Source organism: Rhodamnia argentea, chromosome 9 (assembly GCF_020921035.1).
Source record: "Rhodamnia argentea isolate NSW1041297 chromosome 9, ASM2092103v1, whole genome shotgun sequence".
NCBI classification, from domain to species: domain Eukaryota; kingdom Viridiplantae; phylum Streptophyta; class Magnoliopsida; order Myrtales; family Myrtaceae; genus Rhodamnia; species Rhodamnia argentea.
In genome coordinates, this window is record NC_063158.1 from 6,134,921 (window position 1) to 6,156,635 (window position 21,715).

Sequence of the window (21,715 nt, forward strand, 5' to 3'; positions counted from 1 at the left end):
ATCCAAAACCATTTGACTTGGTCAAATCTTCTTGAAAAACACCAAATATAGATAAGCCCTTTCAACAGAAAATACAAGATCTTGATGTGCAACCAATCATGGATATTTATCCAAATTACTGAAAAACTCGGGACATAATTAACAATTCTCCACCTTGGCTCGATGTTTGAAGCCAAAGTCATAGTGCTCATCATCCATGCTGCTCTCCTAACGCCCCAATGGGCGATCATTCTTTACAGACGCTAATAGTGCTCAAGCAAAGCTTGAGCTTCACTAAAGGAACAGGCTTAGTCATCATGTCCGCAGGGCTCTCTGCTGTAGCTATCTTTTTCACAACAATCTTACCCTTCGCTAAGCCATCTCGGATAAAGTGGTACACGATATTGATATGCTATGTCCGCTCGTGATAAATCGGATTATATGCCGGATATATCGCACCTTGGTTATCACAGTGTATGTCAACATTTTTCTGTTCTAACCCAAAGTCCATGAGCAAACCTTGCAACCATATCGCCTCTTTCGCTATAAAGGTCGGCACCATGTACTCTGCCTCAGCCGACGACAAAGCTACGTGGTCCTGTAAGGACGCCTTCCAACTAATTGCACCACCTGTAAGCGTAAATACGTACCCGGCTAAAGACCCGCACTCATCCAAGTCACCTACATGATCAGAATCCACAAAACCGGTGATCTCATTGCCATTCTTGTTTCTCCGGTATATTATACCAACGTCTGATATCCCCTTCAAATATCTGAGGATCCATTTCACGACTTCCCAGTGAGTTTTACCCGGACGCTTCATATAACGACCGACTACGATGACAGCTTGTGAAATATCGGGCCTAGTGCATACCATAGCACACATAATACTACCCACGGCACTAGAATAAGGAACCCGGGACATATGTTCCTCTTCCTCCTTAATCTGCGGTGATAACTTAACCGAAAGTTTAAAATGCTTCGCTAATGGAGTACTCACAGACTTCGCCGATCGCATATTAAAACGTGCTACAATCTTCTCAATTTATTTCTTTTGAGACAGACGTAAAAATCTTGCGGTCCTGTCACGCAAAATCTCCATACCCAATATTTTTTTTAAAGCACCTAAATCTTTCATCTCAAACTCAGCACTCAACCGCCTTTTCAGCACATCAATATTAGACATATTTTTCGTTGTTATCAACATATCATCAACATATAATAGCAGATATATCAAAGACCCGTCCTCCAATCTCCTAAAATAAACACGGCTATCTATCTGACTCTTTGAATAGTTTTGACTAGCCATGAAAGCATCAAAACACTTATACCACTGCCTAGGAGATTGTTTCAGCTCATATAATGATTTCTTTAATAAGCAAACATGATCTTCCTTACCCGGAATAGCAAATCCTTCTGGTCGCCTCATGTAAATCTGCTCCTCCAACTCACCATGAAGAAACGCCGTTTTTATATCAAGTTGCTCCAACTCGAGATCATGTGCAGCAACTAAGGCAAGTAAAACACGAATAGAAGTATGCCTTAGTACGGGAGAAAACACCTCATTGTAGTCAATGCCCTCCTCTTGGGTATACCCCTTCGCAACAAGCCTCGCATTGTACCTTGCTGCCTTGACACCGAGAATGCCCTCTTTCCGTTTATAGACCCATTTACTTCCGACAATCTTCTGGCTCTTGGGTATTTTAACTAACTCCCATGTCTGATTTCGATGGAGTGATTCCATCTCTTCACTCATAGCTCCTAGCCAATGTGACGACTCGGAACTAGCCATCGCCTCAGAGTAAGATGAAGGTTCATCTGTCTCCACCTCGTCACCTACGGTCAAAGCATACGCAATATCTGTATAACCATAACGTATCGGTGGTTTAATTTGCATTCTCTGTCTGTCTGCGGCTATACTATGCTGCGGCCGTATTGGTTGTTCATTATCACCGTCTTCGGGAACTGCGGCCTCATCTGCAATCTCAATATCCGTTACCTCCGAGGTCTCCGGAGTATCCACCTGAAGCTCCACCTCACTACTAACACCATGATCTATATGCTCTGCTGGTTGTGTCTCAGAACTCCTCTGTTAAAGCATTGCAGTCTCATCGAAGATCACATCTCTGCTGATTAGAAAAGCGGATGATCGGGGATCGGTGCACCACAGCCGGTAGCCTTTCACCCCATGTGCATAACCCAGAAATATGCACTTTTTCGACCTCGGCTCAAGCTTACCATCACTCGCATGAGCATACGCCGAACATCCGAATATTCGTAATCCGGAGTAATCAACGGGTTTCCCCGACCATACTTCCTCCGGAGTATTCCACTCGATAGCGGATGATGGAGATCGATTAATCGGGTAACATGCCATGTTCACTGCTTCGGCCCAAAATTCCTTGCCTATTCCAGCATGCGAAAGCATGCTCCGAGCCCGCTCAAGTAAAGTTCTGTTCTTTCGTTCCGTCACTCCATTTTGCTGTGGTGTCCCGGGCACCGTGTGATGTTTCACAATCCCTTCTCTCTCGCTGAACTCGGTAAAATCTTTACCATAGAACTCCATGCCGTTATCGGTTCTCGGGCACTTGATCCGTTTATCCGATCGCTTCTCAATCAATGCCTTAAATTTCTTGAACCGATCAAACACAGTAGATTTGTGCTTCGGAAAGTATACCCATACCTTCCTAGAATAGTCGTCTATAAATGTCAGCATATAACGAGCACCTCCTTTAGAAAGAACAGGAGACGGGCCCCGCACATCCGAATGAATATATTCTACTGGTTGCTTGGTCGAATGAATACCTGTAGCAAACTTAATCTTGCGCCGCTTCCCAAAGATGCAGTGCTCACATAAGTCTAACTTACTTGTCTTCTGACCCTTTAACAACCCTCTATCACTCAGCATCGTCATACCCGCCTCACTCATGTGCCCTAGACGCATATGCCATAAACGAGTTAAATCGGAATCTGACTCACCCGATGAAACTGCAGTAGCTCCTGTCACGGTCTCTCCCAGTAGATGATAAAGAGAACTCAATTTCTTCCCTTTCATTACCGTTATAGCACCTCGAGAGATCTTCGGCACTCCACCTTCGGCGGTGTACTTACACCTGATATCATCAAGTGTCCCCGGAGAAATAAGGTTCTTCTTGAGCTCCGGTACATGCCTCACGCCTGTCAATGTGCACACCACGCCATCGTGCATCCGAATCCGAACTGTCCCTATCCCCACAACCTTGCGGGCTACTTTATTCCCCAACAGAACTCTACCACCATCCGCAGCCTGGTAAGTAGTAAACCAGTTCCTATGAGGCGTCATATGATAAGAACACCCCGAATCTGGCACCCATTCATCTCCCGACGAACCCGCAGTCACACACAAAAAAGTCTCTGCATCACTAGTGCTCTCTTCAAGAATGTTCGCCACACTGGTTGTGGCTTTCTGTTTATTACCTCTATTTCTCAACTTAGGACAACCTCTCCCGATGTGCCTCTCCTCGTGACACTCAAAGCACTTCACGCGTCCCTTGGACTTTCTATGGCGTGACTTAGATATGCTTTTACTTCTGCCGCCACTGGACCCTCGTTGTTGCTCTCTACCCCGAATCACTAGTTCTCGCGCTACATCCTGCGCTAGGCTGTCATCTCGCAACTTTCTCTGCCACTCTTTAGAAAGTAATGCGGATTTTACCTCTTTCGAGGTAATCGTAATACGCCATTGTAATAGTGAATCGGTAAAGTGCTCCCATGACTCTGATAGGGAAGCCAACAACATCATGCCCTGCTCTTCATCATCAAGTGTCTTACCGACATTCTTCAAATCCATCATGAGTTTATCAAATTCATCTAGATGGGTTCTGATAGACGTACCTTCGGTATAACCGAACCGGAACATCCTCTTCAACATATATAAGCGATTGTTCAAACCCTTCGTTACATAGAGCGCTTGAAGTTTTGCCCACAATGCTGCGGTATCCTTCTCCTCGCCTACCTCTATTAACACTTCATCCAATAAATTCAACAGGATTAAACTTCTAGCTTTCCTCATTACCACGTCCTTTTCAGCATCTGTCATCGTTTCGGGCAATTCGGCCTTGCCCTCTAATGCTTCTGCTAAACCTTGAGTTGTCAATAACGCCTCCATTTTGAGGCTCCATAACGCAAAATTGTTCCTCTCGTTAAACTTCTCAATTTCAGCTTTCACTCCGGACATAATTGTAATCACAGGATATCTAGATAATAATCGGACAAGCAAAAGCCCCAAATCACAATCTAGAATATCCGAACCCGGTGCTACGATACTAATTGTCGAAATATAACGCGCGGAAACTAACCCGGATCTTGCAAATAAATCAATGCGAAAAGCACAGAAAAATTAACGATGAACGATAAAGGACACCAGAGATTACGTGGTTCGGTCCGAATATCGGTACCTACATCCACGGGAGAGCCAGCAAAAACAATCCACTATAATCGAAGAATCGGAATTACAATCGCTCAATACGCTCTTGTTTCCCGCACCTAGATTATACAAAAACCCAAAGTGTTAACAAATAAACAACTTAATTAGATATAGTAAAACTCACGCACAAATCTACTGTTAAGAACTCCTCTGCACGCAACCAGAGAAAAGAAATCATTGCGCGGTTTCTTGTGCTTCCTCACGTACGGCTTCTGCAGAGATGAGAAAAAGCAAAACTAGTCCTTCTTTTATTTCCTTTCATCCACCACCGCTGGGCCCACAAACTTTTCTTTTGTACGCATAAAGAAAGAAAGTGAAGTATCTTTCTTTATGCTAGTCAAAGATATCCAAAACCATTTGACTTGGTCAAATCTTCTTGATAAACACCAAATATAGATAAGCCCTTTCAACAGAAAATACAAGATCTTGATGTGCAACCAATCATGGATATTTATCCAAATTACTGAAAAACTCGAGACATAATTAACACTATCTTTTCAGATTCTCAAATCATTCATGAGAGTGAGATCCATTCTTTTGACGAACACTTGGGTCGGGCAAGTATAAGCCGGATTAATCGTAGCTGCTGCTAATCCGAATCTCGTGTAAGTTCGACGAAATCGAATGACGAACAAATCTGATAGATGGACCCGGACTCAACGAGAATTTGTCGAACCTTTCACAAGTCGGGAATGATAGCTCCGGCACTCGAATTCATCATCCTAGGACATTATTGTCAATGTGTGTCGGCGTTTCTTTCTTCATGTTTATAGATAATTATTTAAGTTAATAACACGAAGAACCCCAAATTAGTAGATATGTAATAAATTTATCTCAAATTAATTTTTGGATTACGAAAAATTTCAAATTAGTAGACGCGTGACACATTTACTTTCTATTACTGTTAGCTCATATCAAGTTTTTTCGTGAAATTGCTGAGCCGAATGATATAAGATAATAAGTCAAATGATATGACAAATCCATACTCTCTCTCTGCCGAATGATATAAGATAATAAGTCAAATGATATGACAAATCCATACTCTCTCTCTCTGTGGCTGCGCTTTTCTTCGAACCAAGTCAAATGATATGACAAATCCATTCTCTCTCTCTCTCTCTCTCTCTCTCTCTCTCTCTCTCTCTGTGGCTGCGCTTTTCTTCGAACCGCTTTTAATTGAAGCCATTAAGCATCCTAATTTGGTGATTTCGTTGACTACACCATAAAAACCCAAAAAAAAAAAAACATCAACGGTGAGAAGATCACCAGAAATAAAAGTGTGCTTGAACGGATTTCGATGCGTAATCACGAAGAAGAAGTCAATGATGAAGGAGAAGATGTCCCAAGGTTTTTCGTGCTCTCACGCTGCACTTATCTTTGAACCACTTTCAATTGAAGCCATTGAGCATCCTAATTTGGTGATTTCGTTGAGTACGCCAAAAAAAGCTCGGAAAAAAAAAAATCAACGGTGAGAAGATCACCAGAGATAAAAGTGTGCTTGAACGAATTTCGATGCATAATCATGAAGAAGAAGTCAACAATGAAGGAGAAGACGTCCCAAAGTTTTTCGTGCTCAGAGAGAGAGAGAGAGAGAGAGAGAGAGAGAGTGTGAATCTACTTGTTCTCAAATTAGGTCTAATTGAAAAAATAAAGAGGGTAATGTTAGGATTCGATGCACAATAAAGCGTAAAAGCGAGAAAAAGAAATGGATATAAGGTTTATCCGAGTTCACCCTTAAACTAGGGTTATGTCCGGATCCAGCAGAGGATTCCACTATAATTAGCATTTCGCACCTCTCTGTTACATTCTTCTATTACAAGAGAAAGAGATAATATTTAACACTATCTATTTGTGTGCCCAAACCCAAATTACTAATGAAAAAGTAGTGCTAACGTGGTACCATTGGTGCCGATGTGGCAAATTTTTAATAATATTTTAAAATTTTATTTTTTTAATTATTTTTTTGTCTTTTTTTCTTTCATTTTTTTATTTAGGTCGACAACTGCGAGCCCTCATCGGCCCTCATCCGGTGGTCGGTAGCCTCCCGCCCGCCCAACCCAAAAAAAAAAATTATTAAAATTTTTTAAAAAATATTAAAATATTAGTAAAAAAATCTCACGTCAACACCGGCAGGCCAAATGGACTAAATTATCACAATTGCAAAAGATTTAGGATTGAATTTAAAAAAAAAAATAGTTTGTGATTGAATTGGCACAATTATAATAAATTTAAGACTCTTTTGATAATTTTCCCAAACAAAGAGGCGGCTATGAATTTTCACGTGTACTTGCCACGTTAATAAAGTTATTGCCATATGACACCTAGGTTAGTAATTTCACGGTAAAATTTGACGAAAGCCAACGGAAGGTAAATGTGTTACGCGTGTACCGATTTGAAATTTTTGATGATCCAAAAATTAGTTTAAGATAGGTATATCATTTTATTGTCATGGTGTGAACCCTAATTGTTTAGAGGACTCCAGACATGGATCATGCTCATGGACTCATCATGCAGAGCCTACAGTTTCCCTCCACAGTGTCATGACCGGAGTTTGGACGGGGAGTGATTCGTTTAGCTAACGTATGAAGTTCACCCGGAAAGTGACACAGGAGAAAATTTGCAGCCGCTTCATTTATCATAGGAAAAGTCTTGCCTAACTGCACAGGATAGTAAAGGTGTTAAGATTGCCATCAGTTTGTGGCTGGCATTTCATCGTACACTTCAAAGTCTTCTTTTTGTAGCCAAATGAGTTCCAAAGTCTTCCTTGTACCAAAAGTGCCGACTTTTTCCCAATAGCGAAAAAGACTTCAACATTGACAGCACAAACTCCATCATCACAACATGGACGCCGGAACAGCACTGACTAAATTATCACAACCATGTGGACGCCGGTCACTTATTGCTCGCGTTACAATAGTCAAAGAAAACTCACAACCTCGTCGCCGACGACAAGATCCGAACGAGTAGTTTCACGCTGCACATTGACCGACGGTCTTCACCAACCCGAGCCATTATCGTAGATCTAAGCTTATCGACATCGACTGCTATTTCGGAATATTTGGTTCTGAGCAAAAAGAGAGATTACCAATGAAAGAGTTCAACTCCAATTTTCAGTTTACAAGGGTAATGCGGGATCCGTAGGCTATCAAGAAATTTTTACCTCCGATTCTAGTGTGTCCTCTCAGAAGAGCTTGCGTGCAAGGAGGAAGCTTAAGTTTGATGCAAATGATTAAGATATTTGTTGTTTTATACTATTATCAATCCCATAAAGATGGACGGTCAAACCCATTTCTCAATTCCACGGAAGAACGAAGGGGTTCGTTTTGACTGTTATAGTAAATAACCTGATTTTTTTTTCCCATGTACTTGGGCGTTTATTCATCAGATCGCTCGAGCATTTTAGCAGCTGCTCAAGACTCGAAACTCATTGCAATGGCAACTAGGAGTGTGCAAAGGAATCGGAAACCGGTCGAACCACCTAAAATCAAACCCACACCGAACCCCAACTGCAACCCCAGCCAAGCCATGACCCAGACTCCTCCTCATCCGCCACCGCAACCACCCTACGCAGCCGCTGTCGCAGTCCACGCTCAAGGCCAGCGAGGCGAGCCTCGGCCTCACCGCCTCGAGCTCGCCGTCGCGGCGAAGTTCTCCAGATCACAGCTCCGTGTTGGAATCGAAATGGCGTGGGAGAGACAAAATGAGCAGCAGAGGTCGCGAGGAGAGGGAGGTGGGGAGGGGGAGGGAAAGATTCTATTTGATCTTCCTTTCACACGCACGCCAGAGAGAAGCGTGAACATAGGGAAAAATGATTTTCAGAGTTTTAGAAGAAAATTTTTCCTTGATCAAAAAAATATTTTTCGCCCCCAAACATTATAAATTAGAAAAAATATTTTTTAGAAAAACTTTTTCCGTGGAACGGACGGACGGAGGAGCCGTATTCGTTGCGTTGACTTCAACGAATACGGCTAAAGAGCCCCGTCTCCTTAAGCTTTGCCATTATCAAGGTTCTGACATGTCACCGCCACATGCAGCTGTTACTGTTAATCTAGAGATCTTATGCATGTAGTGGTGTAAAGTCAAGTTTATCTTTATATCCTCTCACATATATGAATATATGCGATTTGTAGGGATTGAGGGCCGGTTCCACGTAATGGTCATCGGAAACTGAACCGGCGGTTTCCAATCGATCCTTAGTGGGTGGAACCGGGAACCGCCCATCCGGACGGCGAGACCCCCCGCCCACACCTTCAGGGTTAATCATTTCCTATTGTAATCAAATCAATCGAAGCATCATTAACGCACAGACACAGGAGAGTGGCCACGAAGGAAAGCGATTCTTTTTTAAACTCCAAAGCCACGATTAATTTCTGTAACAGAAAGAAAAGATCTTCACACCGCAAATCTCAAACAAATTGGAGCCAAAAGGACTAATTGGTATATCGATACAAGCCATCGTTTTCGTTTCATAGTGGGAGTAACATCAAGAACAAGAAGTTGTACAAACTTTCTTCTTCTTCTTCTTCTTGGTTTGACTCTTATTCTTTATTCTTGGATCTGACTGACCCAATTTGCAATTTTGCACTTCATACATACAAGTTCACGGACCACCGCCAATGCCTAAACCGATCAGTCCTCACTGTAATTGTAAAGCTCAAGAACAATCCCTCCCAGCAGCAGAAGCAGAAGCAGCAGCAGCATCCCACAACCATTCCTGCATTCCCTTGGGCACGAACTGGGTCCTGCACAGGGGACACGTCCGCTGGTCGCAGCTCATCCAACGGTCCAAGCAGCTCCGGTGGAAAGCATGCTTGCAGCTCTTCAACTCCCTGATCTCCTCCCCGACCGCAAACTCACACATGCAAACTGTGCAGCTCTCTGGCGGGTCCGGCGACGATCCCCGGTACTTGATCAGGGGCAGGAACTCCCGGATCAGGACGGCGGACACGGGCGGGCAAACGGGTGGTCGGCTCTCGGGGGACGGAGGAGGGTCGGTCTCGAGGAAATCGGGGAAGCCCAGGAGGCGGAGGAGAGAGGCAATGATATTCCCGATGAGGCGGAGGGGCGGGATGGTCTGGAACAAGAGCTTCGGTAAGGAAATCTCGGTGTAAGCAGCTGGGAAGCCCATTGATTCCTTGTGTCTAAAGCAGATAAAGAGTGCGCTTTTCTCTGCGTGAGCGTGAGAGAGAGAGAGAGAGAGAGAGAGGGAAGAGTTCACAGGTTGAGCAATGAAGGAAGCAATGAATGGTGATATATAGAGGCACTGGCATGTGGCAGGCAACCAGAGGTGGCCAACCCAATGAAAGAGAAGTGTCAACAGAAAAAAAAACGACGACAAAAGCAACCGGTTCGCGTTGACCCATTTATTTGCGAAAACATGTAGATGTAGATGATCCGTACACAACCCAATTCAATCCGGACCCGACCCAATGTCACCCATGTAACCCGACCAAGTATAGAGAAAAAGGCCCAATAATTCTCTAGAATTAAATAAAAAATTATGACATAAATAATATATAAACTTTGATATAATGTGCAATGTGATTCCTAAACTTTTAATTTGTCCAGTTTAACCCTTTGGACTTTTGGTAGATGTTCAACTTTGTCCATAAACTATATGAAAATACTCAATGATATCTTTCTATTAATTTAAGTTCAAGAATCACATTGAACAAATTTAGAAGTTCGTGGATTATATTGTATATTGAGTTACAGTTTAGGAACCACATCATGAGCTTGGGTAGTTGAAGGGGAGGTAGCGATAGATATGGCTACGGGCCGGTTTGGGCCCGGAACCGGCCCGTGGAATAATCGGAACCGGCCCGTTGATTAGGATCGGCAATTTCGAATCGGAACCGGCTCGGCCCCTCACGGGCTGATTCCGGTTTTAAAAAATTAGAAACCGACCCAAAAAAAAGGGGGGGAAAGAGTTTTTTTCCCTTTTAAATTTCCTATAAATATCACTCCTCCCATTTCATTTTTTCTCACAATTTTTCTCAATTCTCAATTCTTTCAAATTCCCTCAATTCGCTCAATTCCGACTCAATTCTGTCAATTTTCTGAATCGGCTTTTCGCTCAATTTTCTAACAAAAATGGTAAGTGAAAGCGGAGGCGGTGATAGGAAAAAGAGCCCGATGTCGATGGGGATGGGAGAATCCAATTATCCTCAACCTCATGATCAATATGATCCTCGTGAGTTTACATATTGGGTAGACAATGATAATAATATCAACTATGTTTTTAACTTCAAGTACATTCCAACGTAAGAAAGTCTTCATCCTCCTCACGGCGTCGAAGAAACGTTGACCGCAAAGGAGCCGGAACGGCGGGCCCGAGAGAGTGCATTCAACTTATGGCAACACTTCGACAATGTACATGTAAGCGGAGACAAGTATAAGATAAACTGTAAATATTGTACGAAATCATACGATTTTAATAAAGGAGACGACTATGGAACATACCATCAGCATCTAACACAAAAACATGCAACACAAGCGGGGATCAACACCAGACAACAATAAATTTTCGAGTACGCCAATCTTAACACTTCTCCCTTATTTCGTTATAATGATGAACTTTATAAAGAAATGTTAGTTCAATATGTTGCCATTGAACATTTACCTTTTACTACTGGTGAAAATTTTGGTTTGAATTTTTTTATCAACACTGCATGTACTCCGCAAGCAAAACCTGTTCCGAGAACTACTCTTAAACGCGAACTTTTTAGGGTTTATAAAAAACAAAAAAAGACTTTGCAAAACTTTTTTACGGATTTCAATGGACGTGTGCATATAAATAGCGATATTTAGAGTGATCTTGGCAAATTCATTCTTATATGAGTATCACATGTCATTGGATAGATGACGATTGAAACATTCAAAAAAGAGTACTTGCATTTCGAGTGTTTGATGAAAGACATACGGCAAATAATATTTATAGAATAATTATGCAAGTTTTAGAAGAATATAATTTGATTAATAAAGTTTTTTCAGTTGATTTTGATAATGCCGCGTCAAATATCGCTTTCATTCTCGATTTAGAAAATATTTATAAACTCTCTTTTGGCAGACAATTTTTTCACATTAGATATGCTTATCATGTTTTAAATTTATGTGTACAAGGTGATTTACGAACTCTTGAGGCTTTTCTCACTTCAATAAAGAAAGCAATTAAATTTTTATGGAGCCGTCCCCAAGTTATGAAAGAATGAGGCCGATTTTGTAAATCACATGGACAAAAACCAAAAAAATTTCAAAAAGATGTTCCGACTCATTGGAATTCTACCTACGAGTTGGTTCATCAATCTTTTGCTTATAAAAATTTATTATGTACATTTATTTCAAATAATGTTTCCGAAATTACTTTACTCCTGCAAGATTGGGTTGTTTGCAAATAAAATTTAGATTTTTTGAAAGTTTTTAATGATACAACTTATACTTTATCTTATGTTTATTATCCTACTACGTATTCATTTTTAATAGAGTGTGTTAACATTGCTAGTACTTTTGTGAATATGAGCAAGATGTTCAAGTAGCTTCGACTATGATAGCGGTGAAAACAAAATGGCTGCATTATTATGCATGCATTCCTCTTATTTATTTGGTTGCTATTGTTTTCGATTCACGTACTAAATTAGATAGTTTGTATGATTATCCGAATGATTATTATTATGATTGTTTACATTTGAATGAAATAATAGATAATACAACTATACATGTAGAGGTTAAAAACGCTATAGTAGCATTATATAATGAATTTTGTAGTAGATAAGGTTTAGGTGGTAGTGGATCTTCTCAACCTAGTGCCTCACAAAGGGAGGATAGTGGTAGACTTAGTAGATGGTACAATCTGCTCATTAATAGATAAAAAAGACAAAAGAAAGCAACATGTAATATTTCCGAATTAGAAAATTATTTAACCATTACTTTTGAGTTTCGTGATTCAGAACACAAGACAGATTTCAAAATTCTGAAGTGATAGAAGACTCATTCAACCCAATTCCCAGTCCTCACTCTCATTGCAAGACGGATGTTAGCAACCCATTCTTCAACAATTGCGGTTGAACAAGCATTTAGCGTTGGAAGATTAATTTTGGACGACCGCCGTTCAAGATTAAATCCGGATGCTATAGAGGTTCAAGCTTATGTCCATGATTGGACAAAAGCTAAATTTCGACAACAAAAGTTAGATCGAGACGACGAATTCTTCAATGATGATAATAAAGATATCACCGCCACGAGTACTACAATAGGTGGCGACGATTGACGATGAGGTAAATTGAGGTTATCAAAGGTAAAAGAACTACATAAGCTTTGATTCTTTTATCTCCAAGAAGATATATAGGCGCTTAATGATGATTCATTAAGTTCAAGCCCATTTCCTCTCCCTTTTTTTTCCTCAAATTTGATTACAATGTACAATTTGATTGTAATTTATAATTGATAATTTATTTATTTATTTTTATTTTATAATTTGTTATTTAAAATTAAATTTTAAATTCGGAACCGGAACCGGGCCTTGAACCGCCTGTTCGAAAACCGGCTGTTCATTCGAACCGGAACCGCCCCTTCAAGGGCCGGTTCCGATTCCATCATAGCCACGAACCAGGACCGGCGGTTCACAGCCCGTGGCCACCCATAGGTAGCGGGGATTAAGGACAAAGAGTATGATGCCGCTAGACCAGACGTCGACCTTGGTGCCACCGTAACACCGCTTGGTGAGAATCTCCTACGCGACGTAGACCGGCATGCCATAGAGGGTGTGGAGGAGGCTGTCACCATGGACCTAGTCCCAGACGGCGCTGAGCCTGAAACCGGGATGCGTAGGCCCAATTCTCGTCCAAGTGGAGGTTCTCTTGCTTGAGGTCGCAGTAACAGATGCCGCGGGAGTGGCGGAAACACGATTCCCTTCGGAGGTTAGAGCTCTGAGAACCGGTTGCAGGTTATGACTATGGACTCGCTCTTATATTCGAATTTCTTGTATGCTTTCGGCCACCACAAGACGAGAGAAGTCTTCCCCGACCTCTTGCTCTTCTTTACGTCGCCCAGACTACGGATTTCAATTACCGACGAGGGAGCTCTATGACTTGCTTCCTCACTTCTGTGCCTTCTTGCTTCATCTAAGAACCGAAGAAAGCCAAAACTTGGTGAAATTAATCTGGAAGAGCAACTCCAGAAGACCCCAAGAGATGACGGAAAAACACAGATGTCACAAGAGGGCTTCATCCTCGAAGGCTTGACAGAGGTAATCCTTGCAGGTGGACGGCGAGAGAACAAGATTGATGAGAGACTAAAGCAAGAACCGTACGAAAATTACGACACTTCTAGCGCTTTTTCCCAATATTCACAAGTTGATGTGCATCAACTCATCAAATGATAGTGCCTGGCAGGTGGTTGTCTCACCCATCCATTTTGTGCTCTACAGATCAAAGTGGGAGATCACATGGAATGGCAAAGTCTGTATGTTGCTCCTCATGAAGCTACAGCATCTATGTAATGCTCTGTTTTACCACTAACAAAGAACACAACTTAAGTTTGTGGTTTCTCTGTTCTGACTACCTAAAGTAATTGATGTATCAGAAGAACATAAAGCTTAAAACGACTGAAACTAACCTATAGAGGGTAACTACACTATTCCAGCAGCAACTTGTTCCAAGCAAGTTCTACTTCTTATCCTGCTACAATCAGAATGCTCCTGACCTTTAATCTCCAATGGGATACATAATTGTCCCAAAGAAAATTGCGCTACACGGATCACTAGACAAAACAACACATTTACAAACATTCATCCACGTTGGCAAATCTAGCTGATTATCATTTTTCAAGAGAAATTGACAATCAGGGAATTCCAAATGTTTGAATGACGCATCCCTCTTTTAGGTCAGCTGATGCTCATGATTTGTTAGATATTCACGCAGAATTTCCCTTGTACAGGCTGCTGAAACTATATGTCAAAAGGAGTAGCACAACAGATGCATGCTATCAGTTCTTTCTTGCATTAATCATCAAGCATCTGCAAGGATCCCTTAAGGAAAAACATAACTATGACCGATGAAAAGTGACATTATGTATCTAGACATAAACAAAACATTTTGGAAGTGACAGTGCATACAACACCTCCCTACAGTAAGACAACCTCCAAGAAGGGAGAATTTATAAAGCTGATATAATAACAACAGAAGAACAGAATCCGAAAGCTCCAATCTCCCAAGTTGCAACAGGAATAAGAAGATAGTACTCCCCCATCCCCTCCATTTCTCAAATTGTTTTCATCCATGAACTCTTGACATATGGTTATGGAATCCCGGAAACTAGTAAAAGGGAAGGCCTACAACAAACTTCCATAGGTTTTGGAAACTAGCAAAAAAGTGCAGCAGGTTCTAATCTTTTTTGGTAAGTCCCAGCATTCTCTGCGATCTAATCTAGATATTCAGTAAAGGCACACAGATAGGAACGATTGCCAGGAAAAAGGAAAGAACAGCAGCTTCCATTGATCATTAAGTAACAGCAAGTCATCAGGACAAAATAGAGAAAACTCGCTGGATAAGCAATAACTACTATCTATAACATGCAAGCACCTTCTCGCTCATTAACTTGGCAAACTTCTATGTGATTAGTATTGCTTCATAGTGTTTTGAGATCAGGTAAAAGAATGAGATTATTGTGATACCAACTAGAAAGGCACGGACATCTATTTTCATATTTGTGAAGAACACTAACAATAAAACTTACAGGATAATTACAACGCATACACTCCAAGCTTACAGACCCTCTTACAGGTCCCAAACTACAACTCAATATAATAGAAGACACAGGAGCTGTTGCCTGCATCGACAGTATACTTTCACTAACAATCAACAACAGTTGACCCTCCACGACCAATTCCAAGCACATATTTTAAGACATGATTTATCTCAACTGTTGCTTGGCTTGTTTCAGGCTTAATTCTGTCATGTCTGTCGGCAACCTGGTCCATGCAACAGGGTGGCTTACCCCAGTTCTCCTCCTATGCATAACCACAGATATACTCAGTAGCAAACAAATTACAGCAACCAAAGGAACCAAAACGCCCATGTTTCCTCTTGGCCAGCTTTTCAAAATGAATCCACCACACACCTCGCCATCAAGGCTACCCATTGAGTTATTCAACTTCATGACCTCCACACCATTAAGAAGGCCATCAATTGCATGGGCCATGCTATAATTTGACGGTCCGATGCTCACACTCAGAATCCCCAAATTATCTCCGTCAACTACAAAATCTGCATAAAATGGTGCTGCCAAAACCTCATTTACGACATATGAGAGATCAAAATTTTTTAACATCAAGAACCCATTGACGTACACATTGAAGTATAACAACTCGAGAGAAATGCTAGCAATGTCGCAGAAATGCAACCGAACAAGATATTTATAATCTCTGGTTGCCGGAAAAACCCATGTCATGTTAACATTAGGTACTGTTGCATTAGTGCTTTTAATCACTCTAGCAGAATTGTATACATTGTCAGGACCTACTTCACGGCTTGCACCTCCCGTTTGGTACTTAATCCTGCCACCAAAGAATACCCTTTCTGATCCATAAGTCGACTTCAGATAAGCATCATCAGGAACCCAAGTCCTCCACAGAGAATCATTAAAAGGAGTAACCTTCGGACCACCGACACTAACCCTATATAACACTTCGAAAGCTTGCCGGTTCAATCCATTGAAATTCACTAGTCTGTCACCATCAACAAGTTGGGCAGTCTCCAAAATCAAATCTTTGGGCGCAGATATCACTTCAATCGCATTGACAAATCCAAATTTCGACCTTTTAGCAGGGAAAAATGTAAGAACAAGCTTTTCAGCATCAATCCAGATCAGATACTCCTTAATTACGGTTCTAGACTCGCTTTCGCCGCTAAAGTTACTCAATACCACATACCCATCCACCAAAACATGAAACCGAGCGTCATACAACTCCATCCTCGAGGATTTGAACCTATGGAAATGAAGGCGTACCATGTGCGTCCCTCTCTCCTGGACTTTGAACACGTACTTGGAAGGTCTGGTGAAGGCCCTCGCCGTGTGGTAGATTTGGGGCGTGCCTAGGGCTGGGTTGTCGTCGTTCAGCGAGATCGTCCGAGTCGAGGTCAGAACCTGTGATTTGGAGCTGGACGAGTCGCTGACGAACGCACGGTTGTCAACGGTGGCGTCCACGGCGGAGCCACAGTTGATGAGGTGATTGTCGACCGGAGAGAAGGAAACGGAGAGAGAAAACACGCGGAGAGTGCATACACAGAGTAACAAGAAAGAGTACGGATTGAGCTTCACGAATGCCTTCATTTCGAGGAGCAGTATGCGAGCAGAGGAGGAGGAGAGACAATTTCAAGCGGAGCGAGTTTTTTTTTTTTGGTCGAAAAGCGGAGCGAGTTAAAGGGTGAGCTGAGGTGAGTCCAGTCAACGAGCGAGACAGTGGATTCTACGCGCTATACAGCTGGATCAAGTCGAGGGTGAGGTGCGCCATTAAGCATTCATGTGGGCCCACCTCCACCAAAACTGAACTTCTCATTTTGGGAAGAGAGGCTTTGGACGGATGTGGGCCGTGAGCTGAGCGCTTACCGCCGAGCCCGACCCGGAAAATCACCCGGTCAGGTTGCGCACCCGACAACCCGGATCTGCGTCTTCCTCTTCCCCTATGCTGAGTGCTAACTAGAAACTGCTTGAGCGACAAGCAAGTTGGATGTTCTGTTTCTCGCCGCGGTCGCATCGTATGCTGAGGATTCGAGCTTCACGTTAGCTGGGAACCCGTTTGATTGCCGAGAAACTTGCGGAGCAAGGAGCTGAAGATTCTGACTATCGTATAAAGGTTCCGTCTTTCTACCTCCTCCGAGTTTCGTCTGACCGCAGATGTCACCAGTGGTAGCGGAGTTTCTTCAATATCGCTTTCGTCCCGTTCTTGCGAGTGTTGTTAGGATATCTGTGCTTTAGCTCTTCCCGCAGCTCCTAGAACTGGGATCCCAGTTGCTGAAAATTTCGGACGATGGCTAAGATTGGCTTTCCCAGCTTAAAATCCATCTGCAAATTCACTGTCCCTTGTTCGAAGTGGCTGTTATGTAAATCAGGCGCTGCATGTTCAAAGTATCCTACTCAAGTTCACGTAAGAGCATCACGTCCATCTCTTGATGCCATCCACTGCTCCAAAGAGTCAAGATCTCTTAACTATGCGAAAACGTATCAGAGAATGCTGGCTCCTGTATCAATCTCTGGTACTACCGGTTACCTGAGAAAACCCACCAATGGATTTTCTCCAAAACTAACCCGCACGTGCTGTGGAAGTAATTTCTCCCCTTTTTTGGCAAGCCCCCTGTTGGATTCTCGGTCATTCACATCGTATTTAGGTGGCAAACGAGATACAAGCGAGGAATCTGAAGTATCAGCTGTTTCTGGGGCGGGCGAAGCGGGTGATGGGGACAACGTGGTTGTATCAAGTGAGTGGTTCGATAAGATTAAAGAAGCTTGGCACGGCACCGTTGATGTGGCTGGTCGCACAGGGGAAAAGGTTAAGGACGTGTCTGATGAATTGACTCCTTATGTGCAGCAGGTGCTCGATTCGCACCCCTACGTGAAGAATGTTTTTATGCCAATTGGTCTTACTTTGACCGGTACTCTATTGGCATGGTTTGTGATGCCTAGAATATTAAGGAGATTTCACAAGTATGCAACACAAGGTCAGGCTGCTTTGCTTTCGGGAACCCCTTTGGGAGAAGAAGTTCCTTATGACAAAAGTGTCTGGGGGGCCCTAGAGGATCCTTTGAGATATCTCGTCACCTTCATGGCTTTTTGGCAGATGTTAGTAAATGCAAGTTTGATGATTGTCTCATGTGTACTTCTGTATGTTTTTATTATATGAACCTTAATGTGTACAACGCGCATTTTATTTGAATTGCAGCACCATGATGGTTGCTCCTACAACTATAGCATCTCAATACATTGGGCAAGCATGGAGGGGTGCAGTCATTCTTTCATTTGTATGGTTCTTGCATCGCTGGAAAACAAATGTGTTCTCTCGTGCATTAGCAGTCAAGAGTTTGGCAGGGCTTGATCGAGAAAAAATGCTTGCACTAGACCGACTTTCATCTATAGGGCTGTTTGTAATTGGGTTGATGGCTTTAGCAGAAGCATGTGGGGTGGCTGTGCAATCTATAATTACAGTTGGTGGTATAGGAGGTACTTGAACTGTTCCTTTATCTGCTTGTGCCTTCTGTCTGAGAGTTACCTGCAATCTGTGGCATCATATAGCTATCAAATCGTTAACACGACGTACAATCTTGTGGAGTTACTTTTGATAGCATGATGTCGTTGCATTCACTATTTACGAAATCACAAGCTTCTCTCTTAGACAATTTATTCACATAGTTAGCGCACTCGCACGGAATCTCTCTATCTACTGTCTCCAGATTTTCTCTAGGATACGTCTTTCTACCGCCAATCAAGAGCTCATATGATGCCTACAAGTCTTGCCATGCTTTAACCTATTTGTCAAATAAATTATGCAGGTGTTGCAACTGCTTTTGCTGCCAAAGATATACTTGGAAATGTGCTCAGTGGCTTGTCTATGCAGTTTTCGAAGCCCTTTTCACTTGGAGATACAATAAAAGTATGGTTCAAGATCAACCCGGCTACTTACTACGTCTCTAGCATTGCAATTTGAACCTTTTTTTCCTCTCCTCCTGGATATGGAATGAAGTTTTGTTCTTCCCGACCATTTACTCTGACCAGGAGCTTTTCATCTCTTAATGCATTTATTGTGAGAAATCATCTGATCATCATCCTGAAGTAACTCTGCAGTTAATGACATGATTTGGATCTTCAATCAGTACATGATCATGTTGTTCCTCTTTACTCCTTCCATCTCATGGGCTGTGAATATAGTGGGGAACAAGTAGCAAAGAGAAACGAGCCTTGACTTCTGAAGTTAATATTTTTCTGTATTTTAGGCTGGATCTATAGAAGGTCAAGTTGTGGAGATGGGGCTCACGACCACATCGCTGCTTAATGCCGATAAATTTCCTGTCATTGTTCCAAATTCTTTGTTTTCTAGCCAGGTGAGTACTCTTCTGAAGAGGTGGATTAGTAGTAGTGTTGTCTTTTATATGTAGCTGTCTGAATCTTGTAGATCTTGCCATATCCTTGTTAGAAGGTCTTTCGACAATCTCTCGGAATAGTATAATTTACTGTTCTTTGCAGGGGTGCAGTATTACCCTCTATTTAGACCTGCTTCTGTGCTAGAGTGGGTGTTGCTTACAGAGTTTAGTAGATTAGTTTTAGTAGTGCTGATGTTATAACGTGATTGATATGCAAAATACTTGAATACTCACTAGTCTTGCTTGAGCTAAAAATTACTGCTGTCATATATCGATCAAGTGGTTTGACTGTTGATAATCTTCATTTGTATGCTTGACTGGTTAGTACTTTGGACCGCTTGCTGGATGAGGTGGTCCATTGGATATCTGATCTCACTGACAATGCCTCTGGCTGGTTCACCCCATCAAAAAAATGGAAAAACAAATTAAACTGCAAAAAGTAGTTGAATATTTTCGGATCTTTAGGATTGGTGTATTCTTTTAAATCAGAATTAGGCATTTTTTTAGTTGGAGTTGTATATGTATTTTGTATTTGCTTTGTTTTTCTATGGTGGATAGTAACTGCAAAGTATAGTCAGAAAACCTCATCATCAGTTCACAAAGTTTGTAGGTGATTGTAAATAAGTCGCGTGCTGGATGGCGTGCCATAGTCACCAAAATCCCTTTGCAAAGCGATGATCTGGAGAAGATTCCGCTGATATCAAATGACATTAAGAATATGCTGAAATCACATCCAAAAGTTTTCTTGGGTAAAGAAATTCCTTACTGTTTCCTGTCACAAGTGGAAAGCTCTCATGTCGAATTGACTCTGGGTTGTAATCTCAAACAGATGGTGAGTAGTTCTTCCTCTTATGCACATCTCATGATAAAGCAGTTTTCTACTACCTACTTTAGAATGTGTTTTTATGGAGATGATGCTATTGCTACTTGCATGACATAAATGTTTCTCTTACTCAGTTGTTCTTTTACATACGAATTTTTGAATTGCATGTTGTAACAGAAAAAGTGATACAACCAATATGCAAGATTTCAGTTTTTATTTTCATTGATATGATACTGGAAGCCAGTATTCTTGCTCTGCATGCTTCGCTTCTTTTTCTACCGAGTCTCTAATTTTTCTTCCCTTTCTGAAGCCTCTTACCTGTTCTACCATGCTCTCTTGTCACACTTACTCTCACTTATGGATTGTTGCGTGGGGTTTTAGGGTAGAGATGAGTTGTACACCACACAACAAGATATCCTTCTTCAGTCTATCCAGATAATTAAGCGGCATGGTGCTAGATTAGGCAGCAGAATGCAAGAAACAACTGGTCAATGACATAGTGAGGAGGAATGCGAGTTTCCATTTGGAGGTAAGACACGATATATAATTTCTTGAGTTGTTCATCAAACAGCTCGATAGAGTAATGCCAAGGTATCTAACTCGTATCTAATTTCTTGAAGCTTTGTCTTGCTGACAGTTCACCTTGCTGCAAGGACCATGTAAAGATCGGAAGCGTGATTTCTTTTGTGCTCTTTTGCTGCTGGTTCAAGTCACCACCATCTAATGTCGCACTTATTCGTGGTCCGGAAGCTCTACCTTCACCTACCATTTCTAAGTATATGAGCCTGGTTTCCTTTTTATGTGGATTTTGTTGGAAGCTTTGACAGGAACAGGGGAACTTGAGAACTCGGACTCTGGTACGGTGCTCTTTGGGGAAGTTGTTCATATGCATGTACAAAGAATGATTGACGACATCCCGCGGATAGTGTCATCTCATGCGGCTTTTTCTGTTTCTGTTCATTTGAGAGGCCGTGCGAAAGCCCCAAATCGTCAGACTAGCGTGAGGTTTGAAATTGTTATGGTAGTACATCGGGGTCGGTTGGTTTCACCGGCTACCACAGAAAACGGCACAGGAGATGGTTTGAATCCATCCACCATCACAAGAACTTGATCTTTCCCTAGTTTATTCTCAACCAATTGCCACAAGGAGAACTGATCTTCTGTTTCCATGGCCAAAGCCAACGGAAGATGTGATTCCATGAATCAGCACAATAATTTCCCGTTAATCTGGTGGGAATCGTCCCACTGGATGGGCTGGCTTCTTTAGAAATTCTCTAGGAGAGTCAATGTGCTTGCCCTTGGGATCGTTGCAGCTGCGAACCA

The 21,715-nt window shown here is 42.0% G+C and overlaps 3 protein-coding genes across 7 annotated transcripts; 1 reads left to right on the top strand and 2 right to left on the bottom strand.

The window, feature by feature from the left end:
- Positions 1-8,690: 8,690 nt before the first annotated feature.
- Positions 8,691-9,649, bottom strand: LOC115748560 (brassinosteroid-responsive RING protein 1-like). The gene has a single exon (XM_030685074.2). It carries the CDS (start codon positions 9,567-9,569, stop codon positions 9,096-9,098), a length of 474 nt encoding a protein of 157 aa, XP_030540934.1. The 5' UTR covers positions 9,570-9,649; the 3' UTR covers positions 8,691-9,095.
- Positions 9,650-15,034: 5,385 nt separating this feature from the next.
- LOC115748557 (probable receptor-like protein kinase At5g24010) lies at positions 15,035-16,817 on the bottom strand. The gene has a single exon (XM_030685068.2). The coding sequence runs from the start codon at positions 16,766-16,768 to the stop codon at positions 15,350-15,352; it is 1,419 nt and encodes a 472-aa protein (XP_030540928.1). The 5' UTR covers positions 16,769-16,817; the 3' UTR covers positions 15,035-15,349.
- Positions 16,818-17,025: 208 nt separating this feature from the next.
- On the top strand, positions 17,026-21,419 carry LOC115748555 (mechanosensitive ion channel protein 1, mitochondrial). 5 transcript variants are annotated; one of them, XM_030685067.2, is made up of 8 exons: positions 17,031-17,291; positions 17,426-18,274; positions 18,375-18,652; positions 18,982-19,082; positions 19,423-19,530; positions 20,180-20,401; positions 20,774-20,921; positions 21,030-21,419. In XM_030685067.2, exons 2-7 carry the CDS (start codon positions 17,466-17,468, stop codon positions 20,885-20,887), a joined length of 1,632 nt encoding a protein of 543 aa, XP_030540927.1. In that variant the 5' UTR covers positions 17,031-17,291; positions 17,426-17,465; the 3' UTR covers positions 20,888-20,921; positions 21,030-21,419. The 5 variants fall into 5 exon arrangements, with proteins under 5 accessions (XP_048141836.1, XP_048141834.1, XP_048141835.1 ...); XM_048285877.1 differs by having other exon boundaries at positions 17,030-18,274; positions 21,013-21,419; XM_048285878.1 differs by having other exon boundaries at positions 17,030-18,274; positions 21,023-21,419.
- Positions 21,420-21,715: the final 296 nt, after the last annotated feature.